At 41.6% G+C, this 25,863-nt stretch overlaps 1 protein-coding gene across 2 annotated transcripts; it reads right to left on the reverse strand.

Moving 5' to 3' along the window:
- Window positions 1-1,899: 1,899 nt before the first annotated feature.
- PRDM1 (PR/SET domain 1) lies at window positions 1,900-23,950 on the reverse strand (the record flags this gene model as incomplete). Of its 2 annotated transcripts, none has more annotated exons than XM_081037052.1 (7): window positions 1,900-4,024; window positions 4,413-4,541; window positions 5,008-6,116; window positions 11,082-11,334; window positions 14,680-14,799; window positions 21,634-21,882; window positions 23,464-23,950. In XM_081037052.1, the coding sequence occupies 7 exons, from the start codon at window positions 23,503-23,505 to the stop codon at window positions 3,452-3,454; spliced, it is 2,475 nt and encodes an 824-aa protein (XP_080893178.1). In that variant the 3' UTR covers window positions 1,900-3,451. The 2 variants fall into 2 exon arrangements, with proteins under 2 accessions (XP_080893178.1, XP_080893179.1); XM_081037053.1 differs by lacking the exon at window positions 23,464-23,950 and adding an exon at window positions 22,128-22,211.
- Window positions 23,951-25,863: the final 1,913 nt, after the last annotated feature.

Raw genomic sequence — 25,863 nt, forward strand, 5'->3', positions numbered from 1 at the left:
CTGGTTCTTATTGGGCTTTGTTTTGAAAAATTATTACCACAATGGTTCTGTAGAATTTAGTAGTGCAACCAACAGCATTTGGCACGTTTATGACAATAGGGTTCTGGTTTTCTTAACTCCACAGTTACATGTTGGCAGCATTTCAAATTCTTGGCACAGATGTTTAAGTGAATATAAAGAGAAAACATTTTTAAAAAATCGGGCAGTTTTGAGTGTCCATGTGTAAGAAGGGGCATTATTTTCTTAACGTGCAGTTAGCATGGACATGGAACCATGAACTTAGGGATGGATGACATGGCAAGCATGAAAATTGTTTGCAAAGGGCTTTTAGGTGTTTTGGTTTTCACTGAGGACACTAACACTTTTCTAGAAGCATCTCCTATTTACATCTACTAAATGAGACTCAAAATTTATTTGCAGCTAGGGAGAGGTTAGTTCTGGAGCATCAGTGGACAAGCAAGTGACCCCTCCCCACCACATGACCCTTGGGGATGCGTGGCCATCCTGCCATGATTCCTGGATTTCACACCAACAAACCCAACTTCTGGTAGAATAGTTTTGTTTTGTTTTTTAATTTAAATGCACAAGTGGCAAATCTACTTCCTGAGTTAAGATGTGAAGGAAGGAAAATATAGGATGTAAGACAGGAAGACTATGCAGAAGCCCAGAAGACTTTATTCCCTGTGGCATGCTCAGTGTCAGCTACTGAAGCCAAAGTGATGTCACCAATGGGCAAAATGCTCCTTGACTCAGCTTCCTAGGGCTTCCCCAGGGCCTATCACCCATGAGTGGGCTGGGTCTACACACACACACACACACACACAGAGGCACAAGGCTAGGCAGGCATTTCTGGAGTTGATCCAAGTCTTCCTTACCTCCCCACTACCCCATGCCCATCAACAAGGTAAAACAAAGTCCAACAAAGCAAACCACTCTTCCCCCACTTATTGGCTAACCATCACTGAGGGAGGGGGGCTGGGGGCGGGAGACAAATTGTGTCATGTTTAGAATCTATTCTGGGGCCACCCTTTTAGTATGGTTAAGATGTCGCTCACTGGCCCCTCACTCAAGACGCTAGACAAGTATTGGTAAAGTATGAACATTTATATTTAATTTACATTTTGACAATTTGCACATAAATAACAATGTAAACCAGTACGTAAACATAAGATAGGTTGTCATTCTAGCAAAGTAAAAAGCCCATAAGTTGGTCAATTTTAACTTTGAGGAAAAAAACCACTGCTGATTATGGGCTCAACACTCACATGTAAGAGCCTGGAAGGGAAAGTCAGATGGTGCGAAGGAGCAGAAGTCTCAAGCCACTGTGCAGGTCTTGGTAAAAATTCCCACAGATGAGAAAGCACAAAAGCAGGAAAAGGGAACAAATGAGCCCTGGGGCACAGAAAGTATTTGGTGTCAGAGTGTGATGCTTTAGTGTACCTACAATTAAGGACTGTTTGTCAAACACTGATACATTAAAAAAAAAAAAGGTCAGTTTTGCCACTTATAGAAACATCAGTAAGGCTCTTAGGTTTCCCCAATTATTCTAAATTTGTTGTTCTCTTCTGCACATTGACAATAGCAGGGAGAGGAAGAAAGAAAAAAGTCAGTGGTAAAGGGAGTAATAAGGAATTTTCATTTCTGTGATTTGGGTGTGACCACATAAGGTGGCAAAACAAAAATAAAGCCATCTTAGGTTGCCCTTACTAGTAAAAAGCAATGTTTCTCTTTCTCCCGGGTTGTTATGTGGTCCCCCCTCCTTTGCACCGAGGTTTTAGGGTCTCTTACAATAGTGAGGGGTGTCCAAGCTCACCAATATGGCTGTGAGGCCATTGAGTGTTAAGCAAAGTCTCAGAAAGGGTTTCTTTCTTTCTTTCTTTTTCTTTTTTTTTTTTTTTTGTCCTTAGGAAAAGTAGGTTCTTTTACATGGTTTGGCTCACAACTTAAGTGGTTATAAATATATTATATATACATGGTATAGTGGTATAAATAGATTTATAAATATACATCATTCTTTGCTACACCTTGAATGCCGGCATGTAATCTTTGGGCTTAGCAGAGTAAAAGATAGAATGGCACCCTTTCTATCTTTCTGGAGCACACTTCGTTTCTCATCTAGAGTAGCAAATCATTAAGAAAGACATCATTTCCTGCACTACTGGACACACTCAATGAGGTAATTGTTGTTGAACAACTTTGCAATGCCCTTTCATCTTCAATTAAATTAACCACAAAATGTAAAAACACAAATACTGAGGAAAATCTGAGTTTTACAGAAAGAAGACAATAGATGTGTTGGAGACAGGAATGTTTGTCACCCGCTTTTACCCCAAGACAACGAGAATACCCGTTTGGGGTGTTTTTCGGTATTAAAATGTGGCCTGAGCCTATCTACCTCAAATCCTTCCTGGTAGAGCACCATGGTTGTGCAATTTTGACATAACAACAACAACAAAAAACCCAACAACAAAAACAACACCCAGACTCAAGCCTCCAAACCTCACTCATACAAAAACCACCTGTGCTTTGGGAATGTTTCGCAGTGGTTTTAAACATGGCATTTTGTCTTCTTCACATTTTCAGATAATAAGATGGGAGGCAAAAGTCACTTGGCCACTCTGAATGGTCACATGACTTTCGGGGTTGGGTGACCCTGCTTTTTTGGAGAAGGAGACAGCTTGGCAAAGTCTTGTCACCTTTCTAGCAAATCTGTGGCTAGGGAAAAAAAAATAACAACTATCTACAGAAACACACAAGATTCCCTTTCTTGTTTCTTGTACTGAAGTTATTATTGGGTAATTCTGCACGCAAGTTACACAATGCTGTTCAAATGATTCGATCCTATGAATTAACACATCAACGGCCTAACTTTGGCCATGCCAAAACCTCATTTCAAACCATTATTATAGAGGGAGTTGACTAAAGTAATGTATTTGTTTACTAAATCTTAGGTTACTTAAACAGATGTGCAGATATTATGTACAAAGAATGGCCACAAGACAAAAATATAACATTAATACTCAAATTAACAAGAATTTTTCCAGTTACTGTAAACTTTTTTAATTATTGCTTTTTGAATGATAAATTGTATAATAAATTATGAAGGATGATCGTTGAAAAAATAATTATGGCTAGGTAATAGTCTTAGCAATGGGAAGGCTATGCAAACATATTCACACAAATATTCAAAATAAACAGGTTCAAATATATAGATGGGGGTGTAAATAAGTATATATAATATGTATATATATTGTCTTTGTCTCGTTTATGCCCTGAGATTTCAGTAACTTTGGAATTCCTTCTTTAATTCCAGAGAGGTGAGGGGAAACCACGTGCTGTCAGGAGAGCTTTGCGAAACTGGAATTATGTACAAGCAATTTGCTAAGGCACCCTGACTCGCCAAGTCATAAGTTAAAAAACAAAACAAAACACTGTTCGTTTTCTGAAAATCTTAAGGATCCATTGCTTCAACTGTTTCTTGTTTGACCTTGACAGGTCCCAGAGGTAGTGGGTTGCTGTGAGGCAACTTCATGAGGGGCGGGTCTGGTGACTCATAAAGGTTACACCCTGAGAGGAGTCCATTCCCCGAGCTTCTTTGCAAAGACACTTTCAGGCCAGTTTCTTCTTTCTCTTTTCTGACCATGGCCAGAATTTCTTTTTCCACCACAGAGGTCACGTCGACGTTGTCCTCCACGTCCTCAAGCCTGTCAGCATTATCACTGATGTCAAACTTCTCGATTTCTTCGTTGATTCGGGTCAGGTCCTCCAAAGGCAGCCCCGTGGCTGGGGCCATAGGACAGTTCCCCTTTAGGTGGACCTTGAGGCTGCAGAGATGGATGTAGCTCTTGTGGCAATGGGCACACTTGTGGGGCCGCTCCCGCGTGTGTAGGCGCTTGTGGAGTTTCAGGTGCACAAACTGGGTGAACTTGGCAGGGCACACCTTGCACTGGTAAGGTTTCTCTCCAGAGTGGAGTCGCAGGTGGGTCTTGAGATTGCTGGTGCTGCTAAATCGCTTATGGCAAACCTATAGCGCAGGGAAGAGGGTGGAGAAGGGAGAGGGGAAGACCAGAAAATTAAGAGTTGCCCATGGGAGGGGTGAGCTTATAAACCGACGCCCAGCAACCTGAGAGGCGAGAAGCCTCCCTGTGGCCTCTATGTATGGTGTGGCATTAAGCAAACAGGGTGATGGGGCCACACTGCACATGAGGTGGTGTTTATTTCCCCTACCATTTTCCACCCACTGGAAGCTGGCTATGTCATCATCGTAGCTCACAGCAGGTACAGGGCTATTAACCCATGGCAAGGCAGAATTCTTGTGTTGGCTTCATCTACGAGCTATATGACCTGGGGAGGGAAACTCCTCAGACATCTTCCACAAAGGTCAAAAGCTCTACCCAGAAAATACTGCCCACCTGGCATTCATGTGGCTTCTCTCCCGTGTGTACCAGGTAGTGTTTCTGCAGGTGGGCGAGCTGAGTAAAGCCTTTGTTGCAAGTCTGACATTTGAAAGGCCGTTCTCCACTGTGCACTCTGAGGTGGACCTGGGAAGAAGCCACATGGGTTAGCTGTGCTATTATTTGGCTGGAAGACTTAACATTTCTGGTCAAGGACTCAGGCATTTATGATGCAAACATCTTAAGAAAAGCATCAAGATAAAAAGTCTTACACAGAACAAATAAAAGCCCCAATGTTTTCAGAACACTTTGTTTTGTTTGAGCTAAAGGAACAAAAGTCACAGGCTAGCAGGGACTTTAAACTGATCCTCTAGCCCACACTCCATGTTTTCATTATTTAGAAGAAACTCAGGAGAGGTGAAGTAACTTGTCCAAAGCCACACAGTCAGAAGTGGCGAAAGCAAAGCCAAACCCACATCAACTATTCCTAGTCTCACACCGTTGAAAATGAAATTTATAACTTAATGGAAAGCGAACTACATCCAAACATGTGTATACATTCACAGGCACAGATACTAGCAGCCAATCAGGACTGCGCTATTTTGAGACCTACCTTTAGATTTGACAGCTGGCCAAAAGTCTTGGAGCAAACGTTGCACTCATACTTAATCTTGCCATTCTGCTTCTTCAGCGGGTAGGGAAGTGTCTTGTAGCCAGTCATGTTTCTTTTGTTTTTCATGAGATTCATGGCTTCGTCACTGCTGGGGGCTGCCATCGTTGCTGAGGTAGCTTTGGGCTGCACCACATGTTCGGCCGTGGCAGCTGTGCCCGCAGTCGGAGACCCACTGGTGGGGCTACAAGCCTTGTCCTTCATGCTGGCGGCGGCCCCGGTGAGGGAGAAGGCACTATGGGGGGCTGGGACCAGCACCTCTCTGGGATGTTCAGGCTGAAGCAACCTCCGAGCTCCTTCTGAGGGCAGGGAGCTCGGGAGAGTGGCGGGGTTGAGCATGGGGTGAGGCAGGTTGCCCCCACCGAGGAGGTTACTGTAGACAGGGTACAACCTGGGGAAGAGGCTGAAGTTATTGATGCTATTGATGCCTCCCACAGTGCTCAGGCTGTTACAATTCATGCCATAGGGGGGTAAAAGGAACTTGGGGTAGTGAGCATTGTAGGAGGGGATGAAGGCTGGGGGGAGGTGGTGTGGAGGCGCGTATCCAGGATAAGAACCCAGACCTTCGGTGCCATAGGGCGCATTCAAGTAGCTGTAAGAGTCCCGATGTTCTTGAGAGCTAGGAGCCAGAGGCGATACAGTGTTCCCTGGGCTGCTGTGAGGGCTGGAGCTTTTGAGGCTTTGGTCAGGGCTGCTTCTTGCTGAGGGACTGGGCGTTGTGGAGGATGGAATGGGGGAGTGAGTGATGTATGTTGGCCTCTCCATCCCATAAGCCAGGGAAGCTTTCAAAAAGTCTTCTGGTAAAGGGGCCCGGATCGGGTACACAACCCGAGGGTAGAAGGGCATTTCAGGGCTCCCATTCTTTCTGAAGTCATCTGTGTCCTTTTCTGAAGTGAGGGGTGAAATGTTCGAACGGTAGAAGTCCTTTCCTTTGGAGGGGTAGGAGTCTAATTTTAGGATTTCTTTCACGCTGTACTCTCTCTTTGGGACATTCTTTGGGCAAAGGTCATTTTTCTCAGTGTTCTGCTGCTTTAGATGGCTCTGTGTTTGTGCTGAAATAAAAAAGAAAGGATGGATTACTCAGAGGGGTAGAGAGAACTGAAGTGAAATTACCAAAGTTGTTCTCTCCTTGAGCAAACCTGAGCAGCAGCTGGCCACAAGCGAGAGACACCTGGTTTCTCAACGTCCTCTCAAGCTAGAAGGCTCGGGGCCCTCACTCACAACTTCATTTCCTTCTCAGTAAAACGGGGGCACTGACAGCATTGATTGATTGAACGAATAGCACCGTTTGGAGTACTTTGTTTCCACTAGCAAAAAAAACCTTATGATGGAAAAGTGCTGTTCAAGCTAAAACAGGAGAGCGTCCATTAAAATGGGGTGGAAAAAATACTGGGGTGCAGGTTGTTATAGGTTAATAAATGTCATTCTGAGGAAATCAGCACACCCTGTGAACTAGATGTGAAAGATTACGACTCATTTCAAGTCAGAAGCAGTCATCAGTTTTCCCCTCAATTCTTGTTTAATACGAATTTGATACAACTCTATTCAAACTACCTATGCCAAATAGACAGATTAGAAACATAGATGCTACCCTCTCCCCTCGGTTTGCTGACCACACAAGAATGTCACCAAGGCTTTGTCTGGTCTAAGCAGGCTCCCAGCAATGGTGTCCCATGGAATCACAAGGTGTGACATAATCATCTTTGCCAAACCACAACAGGCATTTCCCGAGCCAGTTCAATTACTTAGAGCACCAAAGAAAACAGGCAGCTAAGATGAAAGCATTTATTCCAATAGACGGCATATTATTACTTGGTAAATATACTACTTAGGAACAGCAGCCGTGCGGAGGGCATTTCTAGACTCTCCAGGCCATCGCCAGCCTGGCCCCTCCAAACACACAGAACACAGAACAAACGATGTCTTCAGGAAAACACCAGTCAGTGCAGGGAAAACCAAAAATTCCCTGCTTAGCCTTCTTTGGAAATCAAAAGTAAAACAGAGGCTGCTTAGTGGAAGCTCAGGTTATTGGAGAGCAATCACTCCAACATGAACACCTGCCCAAGGAGTAGGAGTAGGTTGAAGGCCTCAGCCGTCGGTGTGTGGAGCCTTCACAAAAGGCAGGAGAAGAGGACAGGTTCTGGGGACCAGACTGAAGCCTCTGTAAAAGTATCATTCATTGTCTTTAAAAAAAAAAAAAAAAAAAAAGTTCCTGTTTGATTTAACTGAAAAACAACTCCAGGCTTGATATCTGATAGGTCTAGAAATGAACTCTGTGGAACTCCAGATTCTGAACTCTTCAAATCCATTCTCTAGGCTGACAGGCTTCAGGGATTCGATTCCAGTTGAGAGCCCCTCAGAGAATGTTATCTGCTGCTAGCTGTTATCAGTTACTCCCGGGTGAGCCAGCAGCCCCAGAATAAACATAGCCAAGACTCTATCAGGGTAGATGCTGATGGGGGGAGGGAGGGAGGGCAGTGATGGAAAGCTTGTTGAGGGAGAAGGATTTCTGAAGCCACTAAACCAAAATAAATATCCCCTTATCAGGCCAATATCAGTCTTTCAGTGAGGCCCAGCAGGCAGGAAGTTCAAATTGTCACTTTTGTTTTTTAAAGCTGAAATGGTAAAGGAAGAGAGACAACTAAGTTGGAAAACTGATAGGCAAGGCATCTATCTCACAGCCCAGGAAGGAATTTTATGGATGTGCAAAAGAATGATTCGGAGGCATCCACATAAGCCCACATTGAAAAAAAAAAAACACAAGAGGTCACCCCAGTGAAATGAAAATACAGACACTTCACCATCACAACTTTCTGCCATTTTTAATATGGAAAATTACATCTAAGTTTCTTAATTTTTCCAGTAGCTTCGATATTCCCTTAATTCTAACATTCAATAAATTAAAGCCACAAGCAAAATGTTTAAGTTCATCTATAGCACTGTCCCTCCCGCTTAGTCAGGTGTTCTTACTAAGCACCTCAAAAATTCAGCTGAAACAAAGCTAATGATTGGGCCAACAAACAAGAAAGTTGGAATTCATCATTTTCTATTCAAAATACTTAGCACAGTGCCTGGCATGTAATAAATCCACAATAAATGTTTGCTATCTCTTATGCCTCTGTAAAACCAAGTTTGTATCTTATTCCAAAACCATATCCAGAGAGAAGCATTAGTCCCTTCTAAGATGTTCTACAGTGGAAATCATGCAGCTCATCTGAAGGGACATTTTTAAAAATCATGCTTTAGCAGCTGAGTAATCAGTGGAGCTAGCTAGTGTCATTTCTGACTCTCCTACTCAGCAGCAGCTTGAGTTAATATGAAAAAGAAAATCAAGATCTGTTTTTGTTCTTAAATCTTTAATGGCTGTAGGCGGACAGAGTCATTTCAAGAGTGAACTGCTTCTGAAGGCTCTAAATGGCTTAATTATGCCGACTCACATTTTCGATCTATAATAAGAACCCCCAAGACTACAAGAAAGAACCTAGAAGTTCTGCAGTAGGCAAAACAAAGTCTGTTTTCAACTGAAACTGAGAAAGCAGATTAACATTTACAAGTCTCTAATTTGGTCAACTGTTTTCTAGATGGGTTAGTTAGATAGAAAAAAAATACCAAAAAAAAAGAAAAAATGGGAGTGGTAGGAATTAAAGTTAATAGTTCCGACTTCTTTTCTTTGTTTTTTTTATTTTTTTTTTTAATGCCAATTTGTGATTTCTGGCTACTTATTTTTCTTTACCTCTGTTTGCTTTGAATTTCTTCTCAAAACTCTACCAGTTGAACCATCTTTGCCATTTAAAACCCTCTCGGAGATTCTGGCACAGAACTTTATTATGCTTGAAGCATGGAAACCCAACACAACTCACCTGCAGACACCATCTACCTATTAGGCCTGATGAAATAGTGGAAATTTTCCTGATCAGAGTCTCAATCATCAGTTACCACACCTAAGACAACTGGTTTCACAATAGGCAGTAGGAGTCTTGGCTTAATGTGACTGGTTATTGTTGACTCTCATTCTTTACTATGAATACTGGACAATGAAAGGGTACTTGAAAATGTTAAACCACCATTTAGAAAAAAATTCTGCATAAACAAAAAGGGGTATTGGAGGGAAGAAAGGTGTTGTTTCACAGTATACATGAAAGTTGCTTCTGAACACAAAGGATAAGCCCTTGAATCTTAAAATACTGTGCAAGGCCTTTCATTGGGAAATAAAAAAAAAAAAAAAAAGCAAGGCCTTTAAAACCTTTCTTTCATTGGCAGAGGGTGAGGTATGTGTGCAAAAACCTTTTTTGTAGTTGGTGCAAAGTCACTGGGGTGGGTCACCTCAAATGGAGATACTGTTTTAAAAAAAAAAAAAAATCAAAGTCTTTCTCTGAGTCCATGAACGATTAAGATCAAGGAATGTAAGGAGACCCTCAAGAGGGATGTGACTCACTCTGCTGAGAAAGTTAGGAGGAAGCAGCAGCACATCTCCCCACGAGATGCCCTGCTATAAGCTGTCTTTTTCCACCAGGCCCTGAGCACCGGGCTGGGCACATACAAATGCTGAAATAGCTGACTGGCTCCTGGGAGGCTTGGCACTAGAGATACGACAGAGGCTCTTGAGAGAGCTGAAGAGAGATGAGGGAAAGAACAGCCACCTTTTGTCAGGACCTGATTATACCTATCATGCTCAGGTTGAAAGCCAGTTTACTTCCAAACATGCCAAAACTTCTTCCTAAAGCTCAAGTTCAAGGGTGCATTGTGTGTGTGTTATGTGTGTACCATGAACACAAATCTAAAAGGTGATCCTATTGGGGGGGATCCTTAATCTTTTATAGCCCCTACTTTTCAGAAAACTACAAAGGTAGTCTTGAGATTTACTTGATAGGGAGGATCTCGTAAACTAGACACTGCGAGATGAACACCAAATCGCTATAGAGTTGGATTATACCTGACTAGGATAAGTAATTGGTTTGTTTATTGGTCCTAACGTTGAAGTCAAAATTCAAATTTATGTTAATATTAACATTCATTTCAAATGTTTCTCAAAGGTGAAAGCGTGAACTAAAACAATGTAGACTTCAGAAAAAACAAATGGGACAGCATTATCAACAATTGACGAATCTGGGTAAAGAGTATATGGGAATTCTTTGTACTATTATTGCAACTTCTTAAGTTTGAAATGATCTGAAAACAAAGAGTTACAAAAATTTCAGCATTTAGATGTCGAAACTTTTAAACCAAAAGCTGTAACATTTAAATTTAAAAATTTAAATTTAATTTTAAAAAATGCTTTAAAACTTAGCGTGACTGAGAACCCACAACCATAGTTACAACAGGTGGGAATTTTAAGGTAATTCTTAAGTCATTCATAGACATCACTTCAGAATAACTAAAATGAAGTAGCCCTTTGAAGAGACATCACGATAGCAACTTTAACCAAATAAAAAAGTAAAAGCTTATAAACCTGAGGAACTGAGAATTTAAGATAAAGCGATAGGTGGCTACTGTAATACTGATCAAGTGATCAGATAATTAGGTTTTTACCATAAGGAAGGAAGCTAAGATATAAAATCTTGTTACTCATTTAGAATATCAGTCTTATACTATGTTCCACATCACACCATAACTTGATAACCAAATGTGCATCTCTACAATATTTCAATGCACATTTGAAGCACTGGCAAACTACCATAAACAAAAGGCTATACTTTGCATACTCGGCATGTGTGGACCAATCTCTGTTATACTCCTACCTGCCCCCTTTTGAATAGATTAGAATTAGACATGTATGTCTTCCTGTAACTTTCTGAATTAAACACTCAATGTAGCTCTTAATGTTTTTAAATGATCAAGTTTTATAATAGGAAATAGGGATTAAAAAAAATTTTCCCCCTCTGTTCTTAGTCCCTAGTTTAAGCCACCTCCTTGGCCCAACAGATGAAGCCATATAATTAAACAACATGTTATTAGCTCATAGGGGCAGGACTGACATGACTGGCATTTAAAATTTTTTTGTTCTGTAATCCACTTACTGAGATTCATCATTGTCAGTTCTCCAGGATAAGGGTAGTGAAGCCTTTCTGCAAAGTCCCGGCAGTACCACACAAGAAGCTCCTGGTTGGCAGGGATGGGCTTAATGGTGTAGAAGTAGATGTTCATCCCGTTCTGACACGCAGCCAGGTTTTGCTCCCGGGCAGAGTGCGCTGGATTCACATAGCGCATCCAGTTGCTTTTCTCCTCATTAAAGCCATCAATGAAGTGGTGAAGCTCTCCTCTGGAATAGATCTGTCCAAAACAGAAGACAGATGGGGTTCAAGAAAGGCAGCCCCAAAGCAGTGGGAAGCTTCCCCGGCACCTCTAAGAACAAATACAGCCAGGACCCTGTTTGATTTCTGGTCCCCTACTTAGAAAAAGTTAGAAAAAGAATCAAATCAGTTTATCTGAGGTTCTCTTGAATCAGCAGAAATAAGGGCGGAAATAGGTGAGGCACACTTTGTCAGTTACCTTTTCCATTTCAGTTTTATGGTCTTTTCACGTGTGGAGGAAAAAATAACAGAAGAATGAAACACAAAATTTCATTTAAGGAGCTGCCACAGACAGATCAAACCACCACAGAGTCCTACTTTTGCTACAGCCGTGAATGGCAGATGGGCGATACTACTAACTTGAGTTCCGATTATGCTGACTTTTAATGCTTTGAGTCACTGGGTAGAAGACTAAGCCGACTGAATACGTCAAACTGAGTCTCTCAACTTTTTCTATGGCCTCTGTACTTGCCATTTCCTACACCCCCGCCCAAGGCTTAAACTATGCAAACATCCTCCACCCCCAAGCCTCTGAGTCCAGAAGTAACACTTGTTCATATGAATACTTGGAACCTTGCCTTTTTGTGGAAACACTGGGTGGGGCAAAGGTGAACTTCACCTGCCATAACAAAGTGAACACCGGGACAGAAGCCAGAATTTGACAGTCTACTGAGGAGTCACTTTTCCTCTTGATAAACATGTACAGTCTTGTCAAAGGAGGGGAGAGGGAACCCTCTTATCTGTGAGGAGGTTGGCTAAAACACCACTCAGAGCCATACGCATGTGTTTTTGGAAAAAGAACAGGAAGACACTCGGGCGTTCTTTAAAGGCAACGCACAACGAAGAATTCAAAGATTGCCCGACAGTAATACTGCTTCTGGTTAACAGATGCACGCGGGCCACTCGTTAAAAAGGCAGAGGTAAGAAAAGGACAAATCAAAACATACATTCTTACTGAAACTACTTCATAAACAAACTCCTTACCCTTGCACAGAAAGTTTGTCTCTCTCCCTTTTTTTTAAGTTGCACCACATTTTCTTTAGACTTAAGAATTTCCTTATACATATACAATACCTGGTCATCTGCAACTTGTAGTCTCCAAGTAGCGGGGCACAGTTCGTAGCAGAAATTTTGCTCTAACCGGACAGCAGGTTTTTGCTGCTTTGTTCTTAGTCACATACTGACTATGTTAGTCTATAAATCGGTTTTGTGTCTCGCTCAAACGTTATCAGAGACAAAAAGGAACTCTGTCTCTTTAACACGGGCAGTAAACACCAGAATCACTTTCTTTTAAGAGTAACTTCCTGTAAATTGTGAAGGGGGAAATACATGTGGCTTCATCAAAGCAGCTTGTGAGAGCTTTTGCGGTGTGTTTTGCTAAGAGAAAATGGAACAAGGCTGGGTGAATTCTGCTATCAAGAGGGGTTTTCAAGTTTGTTTACTCTGATGTGCAAACTTCCAGGAACGTGGGGTTCCATCGCTCTTGCACTCTTTGCTGGGCGGAAACTGCTTTCTAAAGCTATGGGTATGTTGATTCCAGTCAGCCTTCCACAGACTACAATTTACTGTATCCTCGTTTAAAAACAGAAATATTGATGCCATGAAGTCTCACACACACACACATACCCACAAGAAAATAAAATAATGCATACGTCAAATGAATACTGCTCCCTATCACCTCACTACATTTCCATATATTATCAAGAAGATTAAAAACTTGCTGACTCATAGTACAGTTACAAGAAATGTCACTGGTTTCTCAACTTGAACATCCCTTCTCTTCTTTGACTGTGTAATTTGCATGAAACTTTTTCTTTCCTCACAACAGATGTTCATATTCCTGCCAGCAAAATCAGGATGCTTTTAACATGTGGAAAGTTATCTCCTACAATATCCTTTGCATGTGAAAGACTGATTCAAATAAATCTTCCCAAGGAAAGCATTTGAGTTACTTAGCGTGAATCTTTAATGAACCAGGGAATTGGGGCAGAGATAGGAGGTTTTTAGGTATTTTCTTGCCTTTTGTCAAAATGACCATGAGTTAATGAGACTTATGCTAGTCTTAATTCAGACCTGCAACTCCAAGAATTACACACCACTAAGCTCACTTCTGATAAGACTTTATTGGCAATAATGGCAAAAAATGCACTAATTTACATTTTCCCCATTATATATCGTGTATTTTAAGCATGAGTGGTTATTAAATAGAAATTGTGAGCACACAATTCTTAGTGCTCTCTTTTGTTTGGAAAATAGTATAATAAATTTCTAAAACCATAAAATTTCCAGGTTTAAAAAAAAAATCTTGTTTTCTTAGGAACAGCTTCTGAATGATCCTCATGTGTCATTTATCAAGACACTTGTCCAAAAGATATAAGCGTTCTAAGTAAATATTGGCCAAAGTAAGTATAATCCAATTTTTGTTGCCACCATGCAGCTGTTTCTGAAAAGAATTCAAATAATGGTTCCCAAGTAGTCAAGTACTTTTTGTACAAGTATGTATAAAAAGTTCCTTTTAAATTTTGTAAGCGTATCTTTATTTTCTAATTGAGGAAACTAAATATCCCAGAGAGATCTATGGGAAGATGGCAAGCAGTCCGATTTTTTTCTCTGTTCACTCCTAATTCAGGGTCTTTTACTCAAGAGTCCCATTTAATTAGTTCACCTTTGAGGTCCTTTCTACCCTGATATTCCAAAGGAAATTGTATTGGCTAGACTTTTGGACTGGATGTTACAGGAAAGTTTATCATCTTGCATGATTGTAAGCATTTTCCTGAAGCTATGGGTGTAATCTACATACTGTAAAATCCAATAGTTTTATGGTGCAGATGCATTTAAACTAGTCCTGAGATCTGTCTGCATCCTCTGAGTGCCACCTTCCACCCATCCTTTCTTAATGGCATTTGTTTTCAAGATAATTCATTTATGATTATTCTTCCATTCAATTAAAGTTAACTCAGCAAGAAATCAAGAAGAGGTGAAATCTAAGGCTTGGTGACTCATTACTACTTCCTTGCAGAGAAATGCTAATGAACCTACCCTTGAGGCAAGTAACAAACTGTTTCCTTTCATCACAAAGCTCAATGAATTGCAAAAATTAAAATTCACATACAGTCCATATCTCCATCCCTAACCACCTACAGGCTGTGTTTCCAGGGCTAAACATTTAGCCAGTTTCATCACACTTGCTTACAATTCCCTGTGTCCATGGGGACTTTGAATACTTGTGGCAAGGCCCAGTATAGGGTGAAAAAGGAAGTGACCCAGAAATTCTAGCTTCATTTTTTCAATACTTAATGAGTCTGGAAAACTTTTCCCTACTTACCCGCCAAAAATATTTCCTGTTGGCGTTCTTGGGAACTGTATCATTGGTATAGATTTCACCAATCAGAGGTCCAAAACGTGTTCCTTTTGGTATGTATTCTTTACTCATCACTCCAATAACCTAAAGGAGGTAAAACATGAAACAATTACACCAACTGTAAAACATTAATTAATCTTTTTATTTCAGTGGATTTGTCAAGTGGCAATGCAACCAATAATGACAAAAGTATGATATGGAGAGCAGACATTAATGGTGCCTAGGTAATTAACAATGAGCTTCACCTTAGGGGAAGACCATCTTTTAAACTCCTCGATCATAAACAAATACTCAATCAAGCATTAAAATAGTCTACAGGATTATTCTCCAGTGACTGCGGGGCCTTTAGTTGTTTTTTGTTGTTGTTGTTTTTTTTTTTAATTGGGGAATGTTTCTTCAGGGCTCATCAGCTCCAAGTCGTCCCTCAGTCTAGTTGCGGAGGGCGCAGCTCAGCAACAAGTCCAGTTGCCATTTTCAATCTTTAGTTGCAGGGGGCGCAGCCCACCATCCCATGCAGGAATTGAACCGGCAACCTCGTTGTAGAGAGCTTGCGTTCTAACCAATTGAGCGTATCATATGGCCGCCCCTCTGGAAGCTCAGCTGCAGCTCCCTGTCTTCAATCTAGTTGTGGAGGGCACAGCTCACTGGCTCATGTGGGAATTGAATCTGCAAATCGAACCCGCAACCCTGTTGTTCAGAGCTTGAGTTCTCACCAACTGAGCCATCCGGCCACCCTGAGGATACTTTACTTTTATGATTACTTTTTATGCTAGAACATAGAAAGTAACCTTTCTGTTTTAGAATGAGAATCAGATACTGCAGAATTAGACAGTCAAGGTTAGACCATTTCAGCCTGCTCCTAGTTTCCTATTTCTCCTTCTCCCTCAAACCATAAACACAGAGTGTTTGAGGGGAATAAAATAGTTTTAACCTCAGAAACCAAAATAATGCTCTTTGGTTGTTCCACAAAGACCTAAGGAACCAGAAACCAAACACATTCTAGTTTTTTCATCCCAGATGAGGTTTTGTGTTTTTTCATATCTTGTAAGTTCTCTTTATAAGAAAAAAGGTCTTTCAAGTAACTTTTGTTTTTCTTTAGCATCTTCTACTCAACAATGGTCGAAAGTTCTCCTTTGAAATGGAATTTATATCGAGGAGAGTTGTGGGTTCTGAGAGCTATGGGTTCTAAGATCTGAGGAAATGACCTTCTCAGACTGGATGTATCACACATTCCAACTTTGTAGGGCCTTGCTAAAGAAACGTTAACTATGCCAGTTCCTCCTTGAACGTAAATTTCTTTAAAGGGGGGGGGCTGTGCAAAAAATTACCAACCACGAATCAGGAAGCAATTCATCACTATTCAAAAAACTCCTCTGTAAATAGTTCTTTACAACATTTTGCAGTTACAGTTTTGTTTTGGTTTTCATTCACTCACTTTGCCATTTTTTCTTTTCATTCAAAAGTGCTTACAAATTACTTACTAAATATCATATTGAAATGAACCAAGAGAGGAGGTAAAAGATAATATTTATTTCTAGTTTTTATTATCCCTGGTGGCTCCTGTGTAATTGTATACCTAAAATGATAGGCCAAATTTTATGAAATCAAAAATGCTCACAGTGAAATCAAAGATTTTGCTTATGATATACAGTGACATCTCATGAAATCGCATCAAGAATTTAAACCTCTGTTTAAATGGATATGGAAGAAGCACACCTATAAGGAAGGGACAATATAAAAGCTAATGGAGCATACCCAGACTGGAAAGATAGAAAAAAAAAAGAAATTTTCCTATACCTAACACAAGTTGAAACAGGCTGGTGAGCTAGAGTGTTATTTTTGGTCCTTTAATGAATTTCTGGCAAAGAGGCGAAAAAAGCAGATGTTCATTTTATTCTCTTCCTCTGCCTTCATTTACATCTATCTGCCCTTTCGATAAGAGTTTGTCATTATTGGTATTTGTTGGCAGTACACTACTGGGGACAGGACCACCTCAGAGCAGTCTTGAGATAAAAACACATACTTAAAGCTTAACTAGCCTTACTTATTCAGAGGCTCATTGTTTATGAGACATTATTGAACCTAATTAATTTGAAAAATTCATGGAATTGACTTCTATGACACGCAAATCATTTGGCATTCATATCTGAGTGAGTATTCCATAATATGAAAATGACAAACAGGAAAAACAAATAATGTCATTTGTTGGTGAGCCAATAATTAGCAGTTGATATTTTCAACATATCCACTTTAAAGCAGTAATTTTAAGAAAGGTACTCAACTGGTTCCTCAACTTTGTTTTAAATTACAGTCTCTTGCAGACAGTGTCTTAGGAGTCAGAGCTTGATTACCAACAAGTAGCATTACATTGAGGTCAGGGTTTTTCTTCCAAATTGCCATTCTTTTAACCAATGGGCCTCTTGGTTTTGGCTACCAATCTTACATTAGGAAAATACACAACATTCTCTTTTGACCAAAAAGAAGTCAACGAGAGTCTTATTTCTATAAAGGAATTTGCAGAAGTCATAAGCCACCCAACACCTATTAGAGCAACAAGGGCAAGTCACTGGGGGAGCTATGAGGCAGTACTGGAAATATCTCTTGCCATCTAAAACCTTATAAATACAATTGGGCAGGCAAGACAGGAGAACATCTACAACGAAGAGTGTCTGTGGTAGAAGAGAGGTCTATGAAAATCCTCAAGCACTCAACAAACATGAGTCTCACTATTAAATCTTCTTTACAAGCAGGACAGAACCTTAATATTTTGAGTTCTTATTATACACAGAGCTATAGGATATGTCTATAAACACACATATGGATAAATAGAGACACAAAATCATAGAATTTCGAGGTTGGAAGGAATCTGTGTAGCTTACACAAAGCTCCTATATCCGCTCCCAATCCAGCACTCTAATACACAGTAAACACCTTCATCTCCCACAATCCATGTCTGAGGCATTATTTGGCGAGGACCCCAGAGCTACTACTCTAAAATTACAGTGAGAGGCCAGTAACTATGGAGGGGAGTAGGAACCCGGGCTGTTTTTAATGGGAAGTGCAAAGCCAAGCCCTAGTTCTCCCCCTGTCCCTGGAAAGATCCAGCTGTGAATCTTAGCCAACAACATTCTATCCTTGGAGCAAACACAAAACACAGAAAAACCTGGTATGTACCCTGGATTTCGCTGTGCTAAAAAGACTAATTAAGAATGTGTTCACCTAGCTCAGGAAGGAAACTTCACTGGAACTGACCAGGGTCCTAAAGAATTTCTGCTGGGGACAGGCGGCTGTGTGCCTTCCAGAAACCCATCAGCCCGAGGACGCTGGCCTCAACACTTCCTCGCTCCCCAGAACTTCTTCAACGTCTTGCATTTTGTGCAAAGCCAACCCTTCTGCCACCTGGGCAGGTCTGTCTCTGTCCCTGGCCTCAGTTACAGAACACACTGTGATGTCTGTTGCTTCCCGACAACATGAAGATTTCACAGCTTAGAGTGGGTTGAGTGGCTGAATGAAAGTCTGATAGCAAGGAGAATATATGTTCTTTGTTTGTATTTTGAAAGCGACTTCCTTATTTAGGGAGTGTATGGACCCCCACACACAGCAGTGGGTTTTAAGCAGAATCATGATTTAGGTCTAAATGTGCTATGAGCATCCTCCCCCAGATTACATAAAGATCATTTTAATTACTTGCTATTTTCCCCCCTCCTCAACCCCCCCCATAAAAATACCTCATTCGATTAAAATTCCATTTTGAATATAAGGATATCTGCATTGAGATTACTAGAACTCTCTCGTGGACCAAGACTTCAGCCTGTAATGCCCACCAATTTTTTTTAAAGGGGTGGAGTGAATGGAGATGTTTTTAGAAGGTTTCCTCCTTAGTTATCTTTATATTAAAGGAACTGTGGTAACGCCTCAGTACATATAGGGCAGTATGAAGAAAAGGGAATTGCACGTTACGTAGCGATACTTTTTACAGATGGCTTGAGTTAATAATGGACTTCAATCAAAATGGACACTGAGCGAGTCCCCATCATCCGCCTGATGTTTATCACCACACGGCTTTGGGAGGTCAGACGGACAGAGCCCAAGCTGCTTCTAGAACTCAATTAACCCCAATGCAGGCTATTGCTTCTAAAATATAAATGTTAAAATTGATCTGTCTGTAGTCAAGTGTTCACAGAAAAGTATTTCAGGAGGCCAAGGGGAAAATCCCCCTAAAAGAATAACCCACCAGTTTAAAAAAAAAAGTTTTAAAAGTTTTGAATACTATGTCTATATTTGGTTTGAGTTCTGGAAATAGGAAGTAAGAACAGCCTCATTAAAGGTGCAGAATGATTCTAAACCAAATCTAAAAATGAGGGTCAAGATCAGAAATATGGTTTGTATGTTTTGTTTTTAAACCAAAAGAAAAAAAAAGGTGCTGACACATAGCACAAATTCATAATGAAAAATGGTCTTGTTAAAAAAAAAAAATCCCCAAGTATGTCAGCACAACAGTACATAATGTAACGTCTTCTGCTACTTAAATGAAAACATTTAAAGAAGGGCAAGTTAAATCAGTCAAATCACTCAGATAAAAACTACACGTAAAAAAGCTTTTTTCCTATTTCCACGGCTGGTGGAACTGAAAGGACTAACTGAATAATGATAATGTAAACATTTCATCAATCCTTAAAGGTCTTTGCTAGAACTGGTTTGCAGCAATCATACCCTCAATGACCCAATTCCACAGTCTTCTTTCACCACCTTAAAGGAGCTGTCCTTTCCCAAAGTTCAAAAAGGAAGGGAGAAACAGAAAAACAGGTACAAAATCCAGAGTGAGCTTAAGGCAGTACTATGTTTAAGTTGGTTTCCTGGTAGCTTTTATGATTCCGGACTGCAGATGTACTATTCTAGTCAAGTGTTTCAGTTAAATAAAATACGGGAAATAGAATAAGAGAAGCCTGATCTCTTATTAGGTGAGTTTTGAAGAACCCTCTTTTAAGAATACAGGCACTGCATGGTTTTTTGTGTTTCTTTCTTTTTTTTTTTTTTTTTTGCATGCTGAACATACTGAAATAGGGAGTTATATGTTCAGCAAAAAAAAAACACAAAAACAAACCTAAACAAGCTTATTAAAGGATGGGTCTGAAGTATGTTCAGAGGATAAATAAAACCACAGTGACACCAAGAGGAGCCAGTGTAGCGTAATCAAGAAACACTGGCTGGGGAAGTCAGAAGAACTGTGCTCCAAGTCTCTGCTCCGGCTCTAACTGTACACCTTGGGTAAGGGACTATCTTTCTGAACCTTGGACTACACGATGAAAGGGCATTACTCGGTTTAGCTATGATTTTAGATAGAATGATGGAAATTGAAAAACTCAAGCAAAGAGCTGAACTGAGGATGAGAACATTGTAGAATTAAAAGACAAAGATGACCCACAGAATGGAGCTTTATTTCAGTCCCAATGGGCTGGACAGGGCAACACAGCACAAACCAACCCTGGGAACAGACGACGATTTGGTCAAATCTGATATAGGAAAAAACACATTACACCTTTTAAAGCCACAGCCAAACCTTGAAAACTGCAACAAATTGATTCCAGGGGCCACATATTAAGAGACTTTCTATTGAGAAGAGTGTTACTTTAGAAAGAGGTATAATTAAGGCCAATCTCTGGGGTTAAATTTTTAGCAACGGTTCATGTATAACTACAATTTAAATTTTGCTTTTTGTAAAATCTGCCTCCACTCTCCCAGCAGGGAAAAAAAAAAAGGTTGCTCTTTAGTGAAACTCAAAGCAGAGTTGCTCTATTTAATTTTAGACAGCTGTGTCTCCCCCTCACCAAAAACACTGAAGTCAGACACAAACAGGAAAGAGACAAAGTATTTCCCAAACAGGCTCCCCGGCTCCTTCAAATGCTGCTCCTTGGGAAAGGAGGAAAGTGATTTGCCATGGTTGTAATGGCATAGTCCCAGTATCAAATTATGGATTCCTACAACAAATGATCCCTTCTCACTACTTTCTGAAGGAAGTAATAGAAATGACAGTGACCTGTGGTCATGGTGATGGTGGGTAGTCTGTTACGGGGTCAATTCCTTCAACTTCGCCCAGCAGTAGACTAGTGAGAGCAACTGCAGTAGCCAAGTGCTCAAAACAAGAGGTGGTTCTGCAAGTTATATCACAACTAAACATCACGCCTAGCTATAATCGTTATATAAAAGGGTAAACAGAAATCCTTTGCTCATTCCAAGTTGAGGTTTTCGGCCCCTTTGAAACAACAAAGAGTGTACCCACTTCAGAGGCCAGTAAGGAATAGGTCTGGCAGCCCAGCCAGAGCAAAGGAGCTGCTGCAGCTAAACAGTGGTGAGCTCTGAAGTCATCGGGACACAGGACACTTCCATGAACCTCGTCTCGGTTTAGGCCATCCCTCCAGTTCATAAACACCTCAGGCTTTTGAGAATAATTTTAGAAACCCAGCCAATAAAGCTGGCTCATTAAAAAGAATAAAGCCATCTAATGACCAAAAGGAGACAAAGGAAACATGACAAACAGTTTTTATTTCTATGAAAAAGTTTTCTCCCTCAAAAGCTATTGTACACCTGAGGGGCTAGGGCCAGTGAGTCCAGGGTGACCAGTGGCTTTTTCCAAGCTCACGGACAATTTCACCCACCCTATGCTGCAATTCGGCTTTCCCAAGCCATGTCATCTTGCCAGAAGATTTAACTGTTTACTAATTAGTATTGAACCGTGGAGGGCTGGAGGAAGTGAGACGGGACTGATTTAGGGAAAGAGAAAGCAATGAAAGAAGTGAAGTAAGTAATCAATTATTTACTGGGACTTACAGATTCTCACAGACATAGGAGGCCTCAAGGGCAAGCAGGGAGATTTGGCATCAGATGCCAATCTTCTTCAGCGATAAACCAGAGGCTTACCTCTTTGCTGTTTGTAGCATATTTGAAAAGCAGATTCCTGGGTAAGGATGCCTCTGCCTGAACCGAAGTCCCTCCATCGGCTGCAGAATCCCAGGGGTGGTCGTTCACAATGTATGTACACTTCTCTTCAAACTCAGCCTCTGTCCACAGAGTCAGATCCGCATCCTCCATGTCCATTTTCATGGTCCCCTTGGTCCCCTCTGCCAACCCTTGAAACCTCACAACGCTGGAGCTACACTTGGGGGCAGCCTGGAAGAGAAGGGAAAGGCCTTTAATTCCCGTTGTCCTTGTGGCTCCCTCTGAGAGCCTATGACTAATAGGGTAGTCTGAAGACTTTAAAAGCAGATGAGGAGTGCTTGGTACAGTTGAGTAAGAGCCAAAACGCCGTATAAAGAAGACTGCCTTGAAAAAGCAGGCTTTAGAATGCTACTCTTAAAAAAAAAAAAAGTGTGGCAACCTCATTGGGGGAGAAAGGGAAAAAAAAAAAGAACCACCTCCGAAGAATCCCTGGCTTTACCTCTCACGGCAGAAAAATGTTGTGGGTGCTCAGTTCTGTGTCCCAGAACGCCTGGGGTCATGGCTGCCAGACCCTCAGCGCTGTGGAAAAGCTGCCTCAGAAAAGTGTCACAAACAAGGAGAGGAAGAGGAAGGAGCTCTGTCTGCCTGTGAATGAAGCTAAAAATGGAAAGCGCGTGTGGTGCAGGAGCGGAACCCAGCCTGCCTTTTCCAAATGGGGAAGACTGAAGTTTCCCACCAGCTCCCAGTGCAAAACAACTTTCAAAACAACTCGCCCGCCCCCCGCCCCTGGGCTGCGTGCTCTTTCATCCTCTCAAGACTGGAAAGGATCGCATCCTGTCCGCCTCACCAAGGTGCAGCTTTTCAGAAATTGTTTGGACCACAGGAAAAGAGGAGGAAAAATGGGTGAAGGGGGAAAACGCCCCACAGTGTCTTTTGACCTGTGGGCATCTCACGCCAAATTGAAAAAGCAAAAACAAAACATAAAACTGTTCACTAGAATTCCCGGGAGAGAAGTCCTTCAGGAGCCCTCAGCTACAAATAGCACTTTCCATTTAAATCTGAAAGTGTACGAATTCCCAGAAGTCACTGATGTGCTCCAGTTTACTGTAACTTAAGTTATAACAAATAGAGAAGACTCAGAGGACACGCTCCGCTTCCACTTGTAAATGGATAAGGATTATTTCCGCGAGTCTCCCCTCACCCGCAGGAAAAGTGCTTTCTGAAGAGAAGGAAAAAAAAAAAAAGGTAAACAACTTCTGCAATGTTTTCCCATATACACATGTTTGACAGAGAGTAGGGACATGGGTATCATTTCCATGTAAGAGCATGACCTCCTTAGAATGTAAACATAGCACTGTGGAGTCCCTTTAAGGTGGCGTCTACATTCTCTCTCGTCCCAAAAGAGGATGCTCTTTTCTAAAAAAGAAGTTAAACGCCAAGTAGTCTTTTCCTCAGTCACGATTTACACAATCTTGCTTATGTTCAGTTAGTTGCCATACGTACAAGTCATGATGCCAAATAAACGTGAAAATAAAACAGAACTGTAAAATTAAGCCAACCCGGGATAGTTACTTTGACGGGGGTGGGCAGGAGCCACCACTGAAATTTCAATGAATTGACAATGCTGCCTAGAACTGAAAGGGTTAATGATTCATCAGGCAAAGGCGTCTAAATGTTTGACAGTTCTAAGTGCCTTAAAGCAGAAGTATTTCTGGTTTCTACGGCGACTACGATAGCAAAAAAAAAAAAAAAGTAAAAAAGAAAAAGTTTTCAGCTCCCTCTCAGAGTTCAAAACAAGCTCAAGTTCCTTACCAAGGTCGTACCCGCACGTTTTTCCAAGCAAATATCCAACATTGGAGATACGTGCCGCTCATCGCTACACAGTCCACATGGCCTCCGCGTCCCCTCGCGGGCTGGGGACCGCGGCACCCCGCGGCGGTGCCCTCCTTCTCGGCCGCCGCCCGGGCGCCCGCGTCCCGGCTCTCGGCGGCGGACAGGTGCTGTGCGCGGCTCGGCCTCTCCGCAGCACTGGAGGACCGAGTGTCACCGCAGCGCTTTCGGTCTGTGTGTTAACCAGCGCCGCGGCTCCACTCCCCTCCCTGCTGCAGATTTCCCATTCGTCTGATTCACAACACCAGCTGCCTGGGGGGGGGGGGGGGGCGTGGTCACACCTGGACTGCGCGGAGCCGCGCGGAGCCCAGCCCAGCGCTTTTCCCCGAGCGCCAGCCTCCGACGGCTTCCTCCCTTCGCATTTGAATTTCAACATTGACTTGGACTCTCCCTACTCCTTTTTGCAGGCACTGAACCTCAACGTTTACTCGGATTATATTGTATTCTAAATACTCCAGACCTCCCTCCTTCCCGCGGTGGCTCTATAAGGGGTGGGGGTGCGGGGAGCGCACAATCCTTATATTAAGGGAAACTTAAAAACTACCTAAAAATTCTGTAGTTCCTCCGCTGAAATTTACAGTGACAGATTATATAAAATGTACTGGAAAAGAGCAAGCGAAATTATTTTTGCATCGAATGTAATAAAATGTAGCTGTCTAGTCCTCAAGCTATTGTCTATGAAATACACGTTCTCTCCCTGTCTCTGTCACACACACACACACACACACACACACACACACACACACACACACACACACCCTGTAAGCGTCCCTTTCTCTTGCTAATCAAAATGCATTCAAGTTTGGCAGAACTAACTTCCCTATTTCAACTATTTAGGAAATAGTAAAATTGGAAAAAGTTATCATCCTATGGATTTAAAGTTTCCTTGCCTTTTCTCTCCTCCCAAAACCCACAGACAGACTTCCGAGGAGTGTGTAAGCTGTGTAGTGTGTAAGCGATGTGTGGAGCATTAATCGTTTCACAGTTAAAGGGAATGTTGAAATGGTCACTGCAAGTGGAGGGCAGACGGAGGCAGTAATTAGTGGGGCTCGCTCTGAGCCGTGTCCGGCTTTTCCTCCAGCCCCAGTCAGCCCTCTGTTGAAGGAAGGACATCCTGTGATGATGGCATACAATGTCCTGTTTGTTTATTATTAAGAGCGTGGACCTTGCATTCCTGCTTCTCATTACAAAACAAACCAGATGCTTTACTTCCTTCAATGGTCTTGTGCCTTCAGCAAGGAATCCTCTAATTCAGAGAAACAATGCTGCAGAGGGGTCCATTTATAGCAGGCACCCCTTTACAATTACTGTTTAGGTCACTGAAACACAAGTCTCCCACTTTTCCTGCTTGCCTCATATAGGTGGTTGTTTTTAAAATCATCTCTCCTTCCACCTTAGGCTGCAATGTCTTTTCTAACATTTTAAATACATGTGTGCATATACACACACGTCCCAACATACACACACACCCACGGACACACACCCAGTCCCAACATAATAATACCAACTTAGTCATACAATGAAGTGGACATCTGAGTATTTGTTTACAGGAAGAAAAAAACCAAGCAAAACAAAACCCTAATTCAATCATAAAAATATGTCTGTTTATCTTTAAAATTTCTTCTCTCTCTTTTAGGATGCTTTTCAAGAATTTTTTTGGGGGGGAGGGTGGGTGGGAGGTGAAATATTATTTGCCAGGAAATGTTTTTTGTATCTAAAGTCCTTCCACAATCTCTGTTGTACAGAACAATTAAATTCCCACTAGGGGACATAAGTAACACACACTCTCCACTTAATGCTTTGTGACCTGTTATTGCATGTTACGCCAGAGGGGACGCTAGCACCAAGAGGAAACAGGACTTGCAGTTGGGCAGATGTGCTAGGGGTATAAAACTGAATGAACAATTCCTGAGAGTTCTCAGAAAGCTCCAAGATGATAATTAAACAAGAGAAATGCAGCCTTCTGAGAGGGTTTATTAACTGATGCTGAGTCAGCGCCACAATGGACAGAAAAACAATGTAGTCAGACTGAAGGCCGGCCTGCTGTTCAGTCTCGCCTGCAGATGTTTAAAAGTATTTCACTTCCCTTTTAGAATCCAACTCTCTTAGGCCACATATACCATGCAAGTGCGGGTGAGTCAACCACGATGGAGTAAGGGAATAGGCAAAAAGTTGGATATTTGAGGTGGGAAGAGGCTATTTTAAGCCAAATGTTTACTTTAATGACTGGAAGATGCCAGTGAATCAACTCACTGTTAATTAGTATCAGCCTGCACTCACCTTCAGAGGTGGTGAAATGGGCTTGAGTCTAGGGAGGACGCA

The sequence above is a fragment of the Rhinolophus hipposideros genome (genome assembly GCF_964194185.1).
Source record: "Rhinolophus hipposideros genome assembly, chromosome: 3".
NCBI lineage: Eukaryota > Metazoa > Chordata > Mammalia > Chiroptera > Rhinolophidae > Rhinolophus > Rhinolophus hipposideros.